The sequence below is a fragment of the Rhopilema esculentum genome, chromosome 19 (genome assembly GCF_057945365.1).
Source record: "Rhopilema esculentum isolate cy_ngs chromosome 19, ASM5794536v1, whole genome shotgun sequence".
Taxonomy (NCBI): domain Eukaryota; kingdom Metazoa; phylum Cnidaria; class Scyphozoa; order Rhizostomeae; family Rhizostomatidae; genus Rhopilema; species Rhopilema esculentum.
In genome coordinates, this window is record NC_142833.1 from 9,695,965 (window position 1) to 9,712,429 (window position 16,465).

At 37.6% G+C, this 16,465-nt stretch overlaps 2 protein-coding genes across 2 annotated transcripts in view; both read left to right on the forward strand.

The window, feature by feature from the left end:
* The window catches only part of LOC148958034 (glyceraldehyde-3-phosphate dehydrogenase-like), a 42,512-nt gene that overhangs the window by 1,147 nt on the left and 24,900 nt on the right, over positions 1-16,465 (forward strand). Inside the window, exons 2-3 of the mRNA XM_089114078.1 lie at positions 2,695-2,738; positions 5,278-5,377. Of these exons, the coding sequence (XP_088970204.1) occupies positions 2,713-2,738; positions 5,278-5,377 (126 nt within the window). The 5' untranslated portion in view covers positions 2,695-2,712. The remainder of the gene's footprint in view (positions 1-2,694; positions 2,739-5,277; positions 5,378-16,465) is intronic.
* Positions 10,524-13,287, forward strand: LOC148958035 (uncharacterized). The gene has a single exon (XM_089114076.1). The coding sequence runs from the start codon at positions 11,136-11,138 to the stop codon at positions 12,888-12,890; it is 1,755 nt and encodes a 584-aa protein (XP_088970202.1). The 5' UTR covers positions 10,524-11,135; the 3' UTR covers positions 12,891-13,287.

A 16,465-nucleotide genomic window follows, 5' to 3' on the forward strand; every position in this document is an offset into this window, starting at 1 on the left:
TAACATGTGTAGCACAGAATTTGCTGTACCAAACATGTTTTTGCATGTTAAGGGAGGGCTACATCCCTTAAAAAAATTTATTTGAATTTCATCATGTTAGCCCACCAAGTCCTCTCCATAGCACCTCTGTTTCTTACCATTTCTTGATAGTATTATAATCTTTTGATTACTGATTTGGGGTTCATTTTTCTTTATTTAAAGCTATTATAGAAAACCAGAGGACAAAACAGCTGTGTACACTCCTCTCACAAAAGTATTGTGCCACCTTCAAGGAGGGAAAATGGTGCAAATTGTGTGAAATTGATTGTTTTTAAGTGGCGATGGGGAGTGTGTCAGAAGTGAAAAAACCACAAATCAAAACTTAAATCTTTTTAGACCATTTTTTCAAAATAACAGTTTCAAAACGTCTTTTAACATGGAAAAACTTGAGTTCTTCTTGTTCGGAAATAAAACGTTGTAAAAATGGTTTCCTTTTACGCAGGTGAATTTTTATTTTATATTTGTGTAAGACACTCATTATTTTTGGCTTGGAAGAATTTTGAGCTGCAAAACATTGCTCAGCGTCAAGTTTCGTGTCTTTTACTGTCCCTTGGTGTAAACATGGTGAAATAAAACAGACAAAATCGCTACCCCTCTTACATCAATTTTTTTGTTCATCCACTTCTAGGTTTATTACTATTGAAGCACTCTCAAGAAAATAATTTTTTTTTGATTTATTGAAGCTGTTGTGTGGCTGCATCTAACATGGTCAACAATTTTTCTTAAACTAAAGATCACTTCCCTGTAAAAATTTGATAGGGACTCGCATCTCATTTGACAAATTTTCTCTATTAGGCGTAGTCTACATTTTTACAAACAATAAAGTTTTTGCGTAAAATTTACATTTCTAACTAGGTATTCTATGGCGTCAGCAAAATTTGCAAACTTTTCCTGCCAAAATTTGCTATAAAATATGCCTATTTCACCCAATTCATGCATTCAAATGTTTCGTGTTGTAAAAATATTGACAAAAAGTGCCGCCATTTTGAACAAGGTGATGCAATACTTTTGTGAGGGGAGTGTAGGGCCATATCTAGACTTAACTAGAACATAAAGTATCAATAAAAAAGATGTATTGGTAGCTGTATAGAATGAATCCCAGCATTTCAGATATTTTCACTGTCATCACAATCTTCAAGAATCTCCAATAAAAGCTTTTGGTGAAATTCCCTTCCTCCCCTGCACTTTATTGTACCTCCTCTGTGCTACAGGCTCCTTATTGCCACTGTATGCTGGACTTGATGCCTCTTCTTGCTCATATAATTTTTTATCTTTAATTATATTGTCCGTAATTAATGTGAAATTTATTGTAAGCAAACTTGAATGTTTAAATGAGTGAAACGAACTTGGAAGGTCAACAGTGATGCAATGATTGAATTTTGGTGCTCATGTGTGGGCAGAGCCAACAATGTTGGCTGAGGTTGTTCGAACAATCCAACATTTCAGATGATTTCAAATTTGGATTTGGCAACCAACATTTGTAAACTCAATTAAATTTCATTCAACATGGAAAATGACAATATCAAATGACCCAATATAGTGGTCAAACAGTCCAGCTTTTCTCCCATGAATTTTAATTAAAAGTTGATACAACAAAGAGAAAATTTGTGATACATTCTTTTGATGTTTGTCTTGGAACTGGATGTTTAGAATATGCAGCAAAAATGGAAATAATTTATAAAGACAGCAACAATGACAGTGACATAATGATTATGTTTTAGGATGTGAAAACAGATTATGGCAGTTAAAAGCAGCTAAATGACAAAGAGATGAGATTTTGGGAACATAAACGCACTTTGGTTCCCAATTTCCTGTTTTCATATTTGACAGCTTCATTGCAAAATTTATCGTTTAGCATTTAAAATAGCCTATTGTGGAACTGAGAAAACAGGAGATTCAGAATCTGTCTAATAAACAAAGCTAGTGAACTGCTAATTGACCCTAAAAATTTTTTCCTATTTTTATAATTTTTTAATTCTTTCTCTTTCAATGAGTTTTTGTTCTTCTTGAGCTCTGGAGTAATTTTTTCAGGTTTATTTTTTGAATAAAATTTTAAATACAGTTCTCTGGCATTTTTATTCAAATATCCATTTTATTTCTATTTAATTGTCCCTTTTAATTACCGAAAAATTATAAAATTTAGGCTATTGTTTTTCCATTTCCAAACAAACAGTACAAAATGCATCTTATGTACTCGTGTGTTTTAGTTACCACTACTTTAAACTTCATTCTGAAAACTGTAAGGGATCTGTGTAGCTAAAATTGGCACTGATGCAAAAAAGATTGTGCAATGTGAGCATGAGCTATGTGTCTGTGGTTCAAGTTACTGACACAACCATACTTTAATTGAGATTGAGGGGGATGCTTCCTCTCTAATTCCCAGCATAGAAATCAAAAGTTGTGGTAACATCAAGTGGACGGACCAAGACCTTGTTGGTATAAGCTCCCAATTCAGCTTGTCAAAGAACTGTCTTGCTTTTGAAAAAGAGCTACCCAACCAAATGATATTTTAAATTGGATGCCAACTTGCTTCCTCTGCTCTGCTCTTCTTTTTGCAATCTTTTCATTGTTTGCCAAAAGTTCTTTATCTTTTATGTTATTTAAACAAAGAGTTTTCTGTCTTCATGAATAATTGAGGGTACTATTTTTTTGTAGTTGAAATAAACTGAAGCCATGGTGATCAAAGTTGGTATCAATGGGTAGGTAGCAAGATTGATAGGTTTTTTATTGGGAAATGTAGGAAAAGTACAGTACAACTAGTGATCAAAAGCATTGTATCATATCTGAAAAAACTCCAAATTATTTTTTCTACCTAAAAGTGAAATAGCTAAAGCAATTTAAAGAAACGTTTCAAGGTAGATGATTCAGTGAAAATAATGGGAAATTTATCAAGGTAGGGTAGCAAAAATATCAACTATTATGTTAACACGAGAATTTAGCTTTGATGATAGGAATAGGGATAAAATATTTGCGATAAAATTTTTTCTTTGCTCATGCTTGTAAGATTTGGTTGACATGAACTCTGAAATACCTGTTTTGTACTTGGATTCCAAAAATTGTCATTTTTTCTGACTGTAAATAATTTGTTGAAAGTTTTTGTCTTATGTTTTTGTACAGCAGCAGACCAAATTTTGGAGACCATTTCATAACACATTGTTTGAAGAAATGATGTTGTAAATTGCTTTCTAAAATATTTTGTCACTTTATTGAATAGAAAGACCTGACCTGCTGCAAAAGAAGTTTTTTTTAATTAAGTAAGTCTTTTAAACAGGGATGGATTTAGCATGGGGGGTGTAGGGGGTGCCCAATATTTCTGTGTCCTTCGGTAAGTTTTGTTTTATTCATTAAAAATCATTTGTTGGTAGACAGTAGTAACAAAGTAATGCTAAGATTTCACTTTTATTTATTTACTTATCGGTACTACTTACTGTTTAAGTTATCAGTAGCATATATTTCCTCTCGTTTCTATAGCAGTTTCAGGTTTGTATAGAAAAGTCCTTCACGCTTTTGAGCCATTCCTGATAAAATAGAAACTAAAAAAATAGAAAAATCCAACTCTTAAAAAACTTGATTCTGAAATGCTTGTCGTGGATTTTGCTCCAAGGAGAACAAACTTGGTTTAAAACTTTTGAATACTGTTAATCATTTTTAGAAATTTGATTACAACTTTGAAATCACTTTTTACATGTAGTGCTTCCTAACCTTACACAATTCAGGATATATATAAATGTTAGTGGAATTGTGAAGGAAATAGACAGTTGTAAAATATAGTCAGCCACAAAACACTACACATGACATTGTATTAAAAGAAATTGTCATGTAAAAATGTCATTGCTTTTCCTAACGCATTTACAAAATAGGTGTTTTTTCCAAATTCTTAGGGGTCTGGATAGCAGAACTTTTCTTCTCTTTGCCCCACAAAACTTTCAACCCTGACTACACCACTGCTTCTTAACATCTTTAACTTAAAATTAAAAAACAAAATTTTAAAAATGGATGTTTCCATCATTTTCCAGTGGCCTGAAGGGTGCGGCACCAAAATGAATGTCTAACACCCTGCCCCCTGTCATTGTTGCTTAAATATGCCCCTCCTAAGATTCAATACTGTCACATTAAACATCACACTTTTGATAGTTTGAAATGTTGCCAATTAATGTTTGAGTGATTTTGAACATCAAACTGGTGCCTAATTGCCTCAAACATTCGGCCCTGGCCATAAGACATTTAACAGAGGAGCAGTAAACAGCATTCCTAGAAATTTCCAGGTTCACCATTTGTAGATAGATAAGAATAGAAACAAATGAAAAATTGAATTCAAGGAGAGTAACTTGCTTTCAAGAGCAATTTGAGAGAACAATCTGTAGCTCCCCTCTGGTCTTTGAGGAGAGCCTGAAGGGGAACAAGATCTATGGTCTTCCCCAAATGGCCAGGCCTGAAATGATTTGAATTTTGAAGTTACAGCCTTGTACCCATCACTTCTTAGCAAAGTGGTGCAATACTTTTTGCTCACCTGCTGTATTAAAACCATTTAAAATCAGTTATGGCTCATTGTGAAGAAATGACAAACCCTCCATTTTTTGGATATAGGAAGCTAATGTCTGCCATACAATGAGAAAATAGCTTAGCAATGTCATTTTTGATTTTATTTAGCTGAAAGATTAAGTCGTTTTTTACCTGAGAAAAATATCTAACAAGTTTCATAAATGACTACGTGCTTTGACACTGAAGATTTTACTCACTGCTTTGGAGTACACTCATGATTGTTACTGTTGCATCAACAACAAATCAAGTGTTAAATAGATATCAGAAGCAAATGATGGAAGGACATATAGTTGCTTGAAGATTGTCTTCAAAGTCATCAGTTAAATGATATCATGATCCTCATTTGTAATGAATACATTTTAAAAGCACTCTAGTTGCATTGTTGTAGAAGGAAGCTAGGTAACCATTAATGCAAGGCAGATTTTTCATTTTTTTGGTTATATTTTGCTGTGTTGTAAGAAAAGTTAATGCAGTGCTGAAACACTTGTAAATATTTCTGCAATTGTATGACAATCGTTGCTGATTTTTATGGTAGGAGTCTTACACAGTCTTCTAATGTTTTGATTTGTTGGATTATATATTGTTGCTATTTTTGTCTTTATTCTAAAGAGGACCATTTTGATGATTGCAGAAAATGATGATTGCAATTGCATGTAAATTTTGTATTTAATAACACTTTTTCATCATGAACCTTAGATTTGGTCGCATTGGGCGTTTGGTTTGCAGAGCAGCACTAGAAAAACCTGAACTACAGGTTGTGGCCATTAATGACCCATTTATTGACTTGGATTATATGGTGAGTAAGTTTTTAGATAATATGTATATATTTTGATTTCGAACATTTTTGTCAGCTTTTGCCTTGTGATTAATATCTATGGTTAAAATGGGTCTGATTAAGGCAAAAAATGAAAGCAAAAGATATTATAACCTTCGCTGTGGGTTTTCTCCTAGGTTTCCATTTTCTATTATTGTATAGAAGTTCATTTGATAATTCCTAGCTTCAAAGCCTGTTTGATGTTTCCCTGTAAGCCAGACCTGTCAAGTTTAAGTTTTGCTGAGTGATATTTTAAAAGGAAGGGAGAATGGTTCAGAACGAATCCTGGACTGCTACACAACCAGAAGTAGGATTGAGGTGCAGAGCCCCAGAAAACATTTTTTTAACCATGCCCTATGGTTCTTCGGAAACGCCTTTTTTGAGCAGGGACCCCACAGAAGCGGGTGGGGGATTTTTCGCCATTATATTAAGTTTTTATTGAGATAGAATTTATAACAGTACATAATCATTAAATAATTTAATCTGGTGCACTTGTGCTGTGCAAATGCAAAAGTGCGAAGCTCTGTGGACCAGGTATGCAGAGAAAGGAATGCAGGTGTACAAGCAAGCAAAGCATCGTAGTGTAACTGCAACCCCAAATGTCATTCTTGAGAAAAAGTTATTCCGCTCTGACCACTCCAATTGTAATCTGCTTACTTGAAACACTAACTTAAGGTGGTATATTATCAGGGATGTTGGAATGACCAAAGGGCAAGGGGCAAGCTTGGGTAAAAAGGCATTTGCAACAAATTTCTCAGCTACTACTAATTCCTTTGTAACCACCATTTAAGTTTGATCTTCTGAAAATTGGCTAAATTTTGGCACAAGGAATTATATTACCAGTTTTGAGAAATGTCACCATGAAACTACAATCAGAATTTCATATTAATCTCTCTGATAAGTGCAAATGGCTGGTTTCAAGGGCACTTTAATGAAAAGGGCACTCTGGCCCCTCTTGCTCCTCCTATTAAAAGGCAACAGGGGCAGTTGACCCCCTGCACCCCCCTTCTCCAGCATCCCTGTATATTATGCTTCTCTTTTACATTTTCAATCAATTCACAATGTGTCATAGTCGCAAAAAAGCTAACCTACTATTTGTGTAGGCTTGTCAATAAGTTTAACATCACTTAACCTGTACGGATTGGCTGTTATCTAGTCGTATAATAATTTAGTCCCTTTTATTGTGCAAACATGCCTTGTAAGGAAAGAGGGATCTTGCTATTGGAGTAAAATTGAAAAATTTAAATAAACCAAGAAGTTTGTTGCCAATTGCTGGGAATTCAGATTTGATGCCTTTGAGCATGAAAAAGCGCCCAAGTGTGTCTCCCGCAAAATGCGTGTGACTTGCTAGGTCTGGTAAGCTTCATCAGATGCCTTTCAGGCCTGGGCATGCGTATGTCACACCCTGGGTAGAGTATATCACACACCAAACAGGGACATCGTGACTGGGGGTTGTGAGGGTGTCACACCCCTCCTCCCAAAGATATTTCAATAGGAAATTTCAGGACCTGAATTTCAGGTGAAATATGCTGAATGGAAGAAACGGTTCAGGTTGTTCAGAAACCTTCATCTCTTTAAAATTATTAAAGGATCAGGAAAAAATAGTTGCCCCGTTGATTACCTTTGATATTTCTTTGGTATGAAGGTAAAAACAAAACTAAACGTTTATGATTTCAAGATTTCTTATTGGCACTTAATCCAAAAAAACCAGGCCCTTCCCAGGTTAAACATAGGTATCCTGTCGCTGTGTACGAAGAATGCCGGTACTCTTTTGATGCTTTGTAGGTAGTTTCATAGCATCCGCTACACCCATGGATAGTTATACTTTATACTTGAGTTGCTTTATGGAATGGAAACCGTTATAAAGCTTTCAATATTAACTGATGCGACGATCTTCGAACCTTTCACCTACAGCATCTGAGGGCAGAAACGCTGTGCCGCGAAATGTAGTTGTTTGTTGCGAAAAAGATAGTTATTCTTTGCTTACTTGATCAAACCAAATATCGTCTCAAATATAGATATTATTTTAATTACAAGAAAATCCTCACTTCCAAATACGATACACTTCACCATATACAATAGAACATTTGATCCTTGCCCAAATACATCTCAATAAATTAAACTATTGAACTACGTCCTTATTTATAGTTATTGATATTTTTTGCCTTTTTATGGAAGGAAGACTAGCTTTTCTTGGAGAAACTGCCAAGGCGGGTTCTTGCAAGCCCCTATACCCGAAACTTTTTTCCCTTCTTGGAGAGCCCGCCAAAGCGGGCTCTGGGTGGACCGCCGGCCCGCGGCACGCCGAGCCAGTGGACCGCCACCCACGGCACGCCTACCTAGTGGGCCGCCGGCCCCCGACACGCCAAGCCAGTCACCCGCAAACCCCCACCCCCAAGCCGAGAAGCAAATTAGCAAAGAACCAACTAACGCCATGCCCAACACACAAAACCCCCCTCATACAAAACCCCCCTCACACAAAACCCCAACACACACACGGATATATATAATTCTAAGCAAACTAAATATATATGTATTCAAAAGCTCTAGACTGTAATGTTTTTTAAAAAATTTAAATAGATGATCAGTAAAAAAACAACTCGATTAACGAGATTAATATATATATATATATATAGAAATTTGTCTTTTGATACTTCCGTAGCACAGTGCTCAATACGTTAGCACGTAGAGCGTGATATATCATAGATTGAAGAAAGTGAAACTACATGGTTTATCTCTACAAGCCTGTTTCGTGAGTAACTCACTCTTCAGGAGATGTTGATATACTGGAATATTCCTCGAATAAATAGATAATACGGTACAGAAGCTGTTACATAATGTGTAAGGTTATACAAAAGGTAAATTAGGGGCGGTACATAGAGGGATTTAGGTGTTACATAATAGTGTTTTGTTTCTATAGCGGCAAGAAGATACGAGCTCGTTTCGTTTGTTGAGTGTTGATAATTCGGGGTGGCAGATAATGAGGGTCTTTTCTTTAAGACAAAGGCTGCATCTTTTGTTTGAGCTGCTGTAGGATGGCTTTATTGAGAGGATGCGCCAGGAAATGGAGTGGTCGATTTTATTGTCTTTTAGGGTCCAGATGTATTTACTGAGTTCTGTGGAATTTCTGTGTTTTGCGTGACGGAAAGATGCGGTGTGATTTCTGTATCTTGTCTTGAATTCGTTTTCTGTAAGTCCGATGTATGTTTCTGTAGTTTCATTGTCTCTGCGTGTGACGGTGGCTTGGTAAATGACTGATGATTGTAGGCAGTTCCCGTTGAGTGGACATGTGTTCGCTTGTCGGCAGTTGCATGTTTTGTTGACATTGGTATTTTCCGGGGTGGTGCTGGTGTCGTGTGACTTTAGGATGCGTTTGTTGTGACTGTCAATGGCTTGCTTGATGTTGTTCATGCAGCTGTAGCTGATCTTTAATGTGTTGCGGTTGAAGATTTTTCTGAGTTTGTGGTCTTTGTGGAAATGTTTGTCAATGAGGTTGAGGAATCTGTGTCCGATGTTGGTGCTGACGTTTTTGCTGAATGGGGGGTTATACCAAAGTATGTTACTCCGTTTTCTGTTTTTTCTTGTGGTATTCGAAGTTGGTTCGTAGTGTAGGGTGTATTTGTATCCGCTTTCGTTGAGTGCTTTTTGGTATGGTGGCGTGGCTTGGTCGAATGATGCTTTGTCAGAGGAAAGTGATGACAGACGTTTGTTGATGCCGATTGGTATATGTTTTGCTGTGGTTATTGGGTGGTTGCTCTCGCGGTGGACATATTGAAGGATGGTGTCAGGCTTTGTGTATGGCTGGAAGGTACCTTTTTTCAGGTTGAGGGTGACGTCTAGGAAGTTGATGATCTGTTTGTTGGCTTCTATCGTGATGCGTAGTCCGTTGTGGCTAAAAATTTGACATATTTTCTTTTTGATATTTTCGGTGACTCTTGGTGGTGAATTTGAAATGGCTAGTCCGTCGTCTCGGTATAGTCCAACATTGATGTCGAGGTGTTGTAGTTGTGACAGCAGAAAGCTTCCAACCAACTCGCATGTTTCAGCACCGTCGTAGCTGCCCATTGTAACATCAAACGTGGTGTTATTTTTCTTTTTCCATGGTTGATTTTTGTGAACAAGGATGGAGTTTTTGGCATGAATGATGATGTTACGTTCGTCAGTTGTGATATTGTCGTAGTCTGAGGCGAAGTCGAGTGCTCTGTTTAGGAGTTCTTGGCTGATTGAAGGGTAGAAGTCTACAACATCGAAGCTGATGAAGGTGTTGTTGTGTTTGCTTTCGGTGGCTTTAAACCATTCGATTACCGATGTTGTGTTCTTCCATTGATTGAATTTGTGCGAATTGGTGATTTTGTGGTTGATTCGATCGAGTATCGTCTTGCTGATTTTGCCTATCTCAGACTTGGTGGGGTTGATTAGCCGGCATGCTGGTTTGTTTGTGAAGTTTGGTTTGTGATCTTTAAGTGTGATGAATGCGTCTTTGTTGGCTGTAGAGTCTACTCTGTCGTCGATACCCAGTTTTGCTGCGATGATTTTGTTTTTTGCATGGATTTCTGTCACGCAAAACACAGAAATTCCACAGAACTCAGTAAATACATCTGGACCCTAAAAGACAATAAAATCGACCACTCCATTTCCTGGCGCATCCTCTCAATAAAGCCATCCTACAGCAGCTCAAACAAAAGATGCAGCCTTTGTCTTAAAGAAAAGACCCTCATTATCTGCCACCCCGAATTATCAACACTCAACAAACGAAACGAACTCGTATCTTCTTGCCGCCATAGAAACAAAACACTATTATGTAACACCTAAATCCCTCTATGTACCGCCCCTAATTTACCTTTTGTATAACCTTACACATTATGTAACACCTTCTGTACCGTATTATCTATTTATTCGAGGAATATTCCAGTATATCAACATCTCCTGAAGAGTGAGTTACTCACGAAACAGGCTTGTAGAGATAAACCATGTAGTTTCACTTTCTTCAATCTATGATATATCACGCTCTACGTGCTAACGTATTGAGCACTGTGCTACGGAAGTATCAAAAGACAAATTTCTATATATATATACATATATATATATATATATATATATATCTCTCTAATGCAATATATGATTCACTGAGAGAGAGGGTTGCTCACGCTTACGTTTATATAGGAAAATTTCAATAAATTGTATAGACATTTTTTTATATATGCAAGTATACTTCTGAGTATTACAGTATTTGTATAAAGTCTGCCCCCGTCCTTTAGACAGAAATTTTCAGGGGAAGAAGAACAATGCTATGGTCCTTGCACCAAGCGAACTCAGATGTCTCTGGTGACTAATATTTACAATGTGCACTGTTTTCTTTATCCAATGAACATATTCGAGGGATGCCACGTTCCTTGATCACTGTGATTTGTTGGGGGTTTCTATGTCCTCTTGTGATCACATAGTTTCCAATGAGTGTGGCGTTCCTCGAAAAGTGACCTAATTGGCCATTCTAGATTCCCTGTGTTTCTACTGGGGACATTCTGAATACAAGTGCTGTATGCGTTTTTACAATTGATCTCGTTCAAGTATAAAATTGCGCTTTATCATACGCTTTAAACTCATGCATATCTAACAATACCATTGAGAAAATTTAACTCTTTCCATGAAAAGAATCTGTGTGCAATTGTTTCTAAGTTGTCAATAAAAAGGGTTGAAATGCTCGATTTTGTCTCGAAAAGAGAAATACCAAAATGTGCGAATGGATTGGTCAAAGGTCGAAGGGGCACACAGTAAGAAACGTGTTGTCATACTCCGTGAAACGAAGGATAAAACCTTTCGCTGTCCGATAGAATTTTGCGAGAATCGTACATTTTTCAGCAAAAGAGGTTGCCGAAAACACATAGACACCAAGCACAGATGGTATTATTTTTTCGATGTGAAGCCGAGTGATAAAGTTATTGAAAGGTCGGCTGAACAGAGTACCCAAAGAAGTCACAAACACATCGAAAGTGCCAGAAGACGTGCAGATACAACTAAAAGGCCACATTTCTCAATTTCTGAAGGGGTTGGAAAGCAGTATGTCGATTGGCTTTGTGCTGTTTGTGGCGGGGGACTGTCAGCAGCACAGGCAACACAAAATGCTACACGCGTAATGAAATTCTTGAAATTTTGCAGCGAAGATGACGAAGACAATCTCACAGAACAGCATGTAGACTACAGCATAGGATCCGCAGGACTTATATGCAGTTTTATCGAGCATATCGGAAAAGAATGGGGCCTAGGCAGCTCAGCTCAATTTGGGTATTTACAAGCAATCACAGATTTGATCGACTTTCGTAAATCCAGTGGATTATCGGCAACAGTGCTTGGCAATTTGGCGGTTTCTGAAGTTTACATAAACCGAGGAAAAAAAGCACTGGCTAAAAGGAAAATCAGCGAATGGTCAAAAAACCTGTCGATCGAAGTCCTTTCTGGCTGTAATCAGTGGGCGACGATGGAAGAAATGGAGAGAGTTATACCGTACCATCTTCCACGCTACAAAGATGTGTTGACAAATTGTAAAGGCTATCCTTTGACTGCCGTTACACCTGCGGACCTTACATTTGCCACTCGATTTGTAGCTGTGTATATGTTTACAAGAGTGAAAGGATCACGCCCAATGACGTATCAATTTCTAACAGTATCAATGTTTGAAAAGTCGAGGGAGAATAATGGGTTTGTGGACCAGACTGAGTTTAAAACTGCACAACAGTACACCTTTGATTCATTGATACTTGATGAGACGAGCACACGACTCCTTGACGACTATATTTGCCATGTTAGGCCTCTGTTGAACCCTCAGTGCGAATATGTACTAGTCACAAGAAATGGAACACAGTTTAAACAGTTAAGTAACCTGATGTCAGAACTCGTTTTTCAGGCAATCGGGAAATACGTTCATCCGACCAGATATCGTCAGATTGTTGAGACGGAGAGCTCGCGTAAACTTTCTGCTGAAGAGCAAGAAGTCGTGAGCCGAGACCAAAAACACAGTTCTCAAGTTGCGAAAACTTACTATCAAAAGCGCAATTCACGCGAAATTGCAGTAAACGCCAAATCGGCGATGAAAAAGTTGCAGAACAAAGAAGTTGATAGAAGTTTAAAAAGAATCATTCTAGACAACAAAGATTCGTCTGATCAAGACTGCTGCTTGGAAGAAACCGAACAGCACCAGCAAATAACGCCAGGAAGAAATCGGAAAGAAAAAATTTGCGTCAATCTTGACGAAGGGGGTAACGAATCGTGTAGAGCTTACTCGCGCCCAGATTGCAATGCTGACAGGTTGAAAGCAAAGCCAGTCGTCAGTAGAAGGGTGCCATTTACTCCAGAGGAGGACTTTTTTCTAAAAAAAAGTTTGAAAGTTTATGGATTTGGAAAGTGGACGGCTATGCTTAAGGATCCTAGATTTAATTTCAATAGCAAACGGACCCCTGATTCTCTAAAAAAAAGAGCAGAACTGCTTGCTAAAAAGTGACTTAAATAATGACCTTGTCAGTATTGTAATAACCTTTCTGTTTCTTGTGTTAAAGATTGGTTGGAAATAAAGAAAAAAATTGGTTGGAAATAATTTTTTTCTTAATTGAATTATTGTTGTTATATTTAATTAAATTATTGTTATATATGTTATATTTTTCTTATATCTAACTTAACTAAATTGTTATATTTAATTATCAAAAAGTATCTGTTCTACACCAAAATGAGATTGACCTCGTTTAATTTCGTCAAAAGACACTTAAGTTTTCTCGCAAAAGCTGAGCAAATAGGAGCACCGATGATTTACAATGAGTTGCAGGGAGTAGGAGTGAGCCAAAACTGAGCAAAGAAAGAGGCTGGTCTCTGTTTCGTCACATTACATCACTTTGGCTCACTCTAGCTCATCCCAACTCATTTGAACTCATCTTAGTTACTTGTCGCTCCCTGGTTTGGCGAGAAACTAAAGTTTTGATAGAATTTATTTGGTGTTGGTGATTTTTTCAGATTACGTTGGATCCCAGCCTGTGGTTGCTGCTGCTACCATTGACTTTTCTTAAACTTTTGATAAACATCATGATAATGATTTTTAGATGACTTGAAAGTGTTATGACGTAATAAAAGCTTTAGTTTTCTCGCAAGGGCTGAGCAACTAGGAGCATCGATGATTTACATTGAGTTGCAGGGAGTAGGAGTGAGCCAAAACTGAGCAAAGAAAGAGGCTGGTCTCTGTTTCGTCACATTACATCACTTTGGCTCACTCTAGCTCATCCCAACTCATTTGAACTCTTCTTAGTTACTTGTCGCTCCCTGGTTTGGCGAGAAACTAAAGTTTTGATAGAATTTATTTGGTGTTGGTGATTTTTTCAGATTACGTTGGATCCCAGCCTGTGGTTGCTGCTGCTACCATTGACTTTTCTTAAACTTTTGATAAACATCATGATAATGATTTTTAGATGACTTGAAAGTGTTATGACGTAATAAAAGCTTTAGTTTTCTCGCAAGGGCTGAGCAACTAGGAGCATCGATGATTTACATTGAGTTGCAGGGAGTAGGAGTGAGCCAAAACTGAGCAAAGAAAGAGGCTGGTCTCTGTTTCGTCACATTACATCACTTTGGCTCACTCTAGCTCATCCCAACTCATTTGAACTCTTCTTAGTTACTTGTCGCTCCCTGGTTTGGCGAGAAACTAAAGTTTTGATAGAATTTATTTGGTGTTGGTGATTTTTTCAGATTACGTTGGATCCCAGCCTGTGGTTGCTGCTGCTACCATTGACTTTTCTTAAACTTTTGATAAACATCATGATAATGATTTTTAGATGACTTCAAAGTGTTATGACGTAATAAAAGCTTTAGTTTTCTCGCAAGGGCTGAGCAACTAGGAGCATCGATGATTTACATTGAGTTGCAGGGAGTAGGAGTGAGCCAAAACTGAGCAAAGAAAGAGGCTGGTCTCTGTTTCGTCACATTACATCACTTTGGCTCACTCTAGCTCATCCCAACTCATTTGAACTCTTCTTAGTTACTTGTCGCTCCCTGGTTTGGCGAGAAACTAAAGTTTTGATAGAATTTATTTGGTGTTGGTGATTTTTTCAGATTACGTTGGATCCCAGCCTGTGGTTGCTGCTGCTACCATTGACTTTTCTTAAACTTTTGATAAACATCATGATAATGATTTTTAGATGACTTCAAAGTGTTATGACGTAATAAAAGCTTTAATTTTCTCGCAAGGGCTGAGCAACTAGGAGCACTGATGATTTACAATGAGTTGCAGGGAGTAGGAGTGAGCCAAAGCAGAGCAAAGAAAGAGGCTGGTCTCTGTTTCGTCACATTACATCACTTTGGCTCACTCTAGCTCATCCCAACTCATTTGAACTCTTCTTAGTTACTTGTCGCTCCCTGGTTTGGCGAGAAACTAAAGTTTTGATAGAATTTATTTGGTGTTGGTGATTTTTTCAGATGACGTTGGATCCCAGCCTGTGGTTGCTGCTGCTACCATTGACTTTTCTTAAACTTTTGATAAACATCATGATAATGATTTTTAGATGACTTCAAAGTGTTATGACGTAATAAAAGCTTTAATTTTCTCGCAAGGGCTGAGCAACTAGGAGCACCGATGATTTACAATGAGTTGCAGGGAGTAGGAGTGAGCCAAAGCAGAGCAAAGAAAGAGGCTGGTCTCTGTTTCGTCACATTACATCACTTTGGCTCACTCTAGCTCATCCCAACTCATTTGAACTCATCTTAGTTACTTGTCGCTCCTTGGTTTGGCGAAAAAGTAAAATCTTTATGTGTAGCCAAAAGTATTTTTTGATAATTTTTTAATAAAAGTCTTTAGTTCATATTGATTTTTATTTTTGTACTACGTATATTCTATATGATTGTAGTAATTCATCCCTTTATTAAGATTTATTGTCATCGAAGAAAACTTTTCAACTCAACAACATTTTTTTTAAATATATAAAACTACAAGTTTATGATGAACTACAAGATATAAAAATTAATATAACTCAAAAGGCATTTGAAAACAAAGGTTTATTCTTCTTCGTCGCTTGATAACTTTAGATGTTTTCTTCGCCTTTGAACAATCATAGTTCGTGGACGCTTTTTTGGCGTTTTTTGCGTTTTAAAGAAGCTCTCGTCGTCACTGGCAGTCTTGTCATTATTTGAATCAATCGATTCGTTGATCGGCGTGGAAAGCTGACTGATACCACGGTACGTTTCCCTCAAGAGTTCTTCCCATCGAGGAAATGTTTCCGAAAACAATTTGATATCAAATTCTGGTCTTGGCGTTCCTTCGATGAGAAGCCAGGCATCATACATGGAATCGGGCTTTTTCCAGGAAAGTCGTCGTCTTCTTTGAAATCTTTCCAAGTCTTCATCCGTTGCATCCAATAAATCCCAGTTTGGTTTAGAAGTGATCAAAAGAAACACAGCTTTGTGGTATGAAAATACATTGATGGGCCCAAAAGTGACGAAACAGCGACTTTCCTCCCTCACCCAGTTCGGATTCTCATCTTCGTCGTCCAAGATGACCTGGTCAATAATTTCAGTAGGCACTGCTCCTTGAGGGTGCTCGGCTGTTGCTTCATCGTTTGCAATTATAATGCTCTGCGAGAATTGAAGTTTTTCTATTTCTTCAATGTTAATCATCCTGGATGATTGCCCTTCATTGAAATCGTTAAAAATGGCACCCTCATCATCGTGTTGCTGCTCCGCTCTTTCAATTTCCTCGACTTCCCACAATGGAGTGTCACGTAATTCATTGGCGCACCAATGGAAGCATTGCATGCAGTTTTTCCTCAGGTAGTTTGTTGCCTGAGGATTTCTTTCCTTCAAAGATCTTGTTTTGAATACAGCCAATCGTGTCTGAATAGCAGCGTCATCGATTTCTGTAAACGAAGGTATTGAGTTGCATGTAATGTAAACCCCAGAGCGGTAAACGACATGCGTAGCTTCTTTGTGCTTCTGTGGTAGAGCAACATATCCTCCTTGCAGGATCCTTTTCGCGTCGTCTGCACTCAGCGCATCTGGTGGCCATTCATCGACAATCAAGCACTCCGTGTCGTCGCTGAGCAT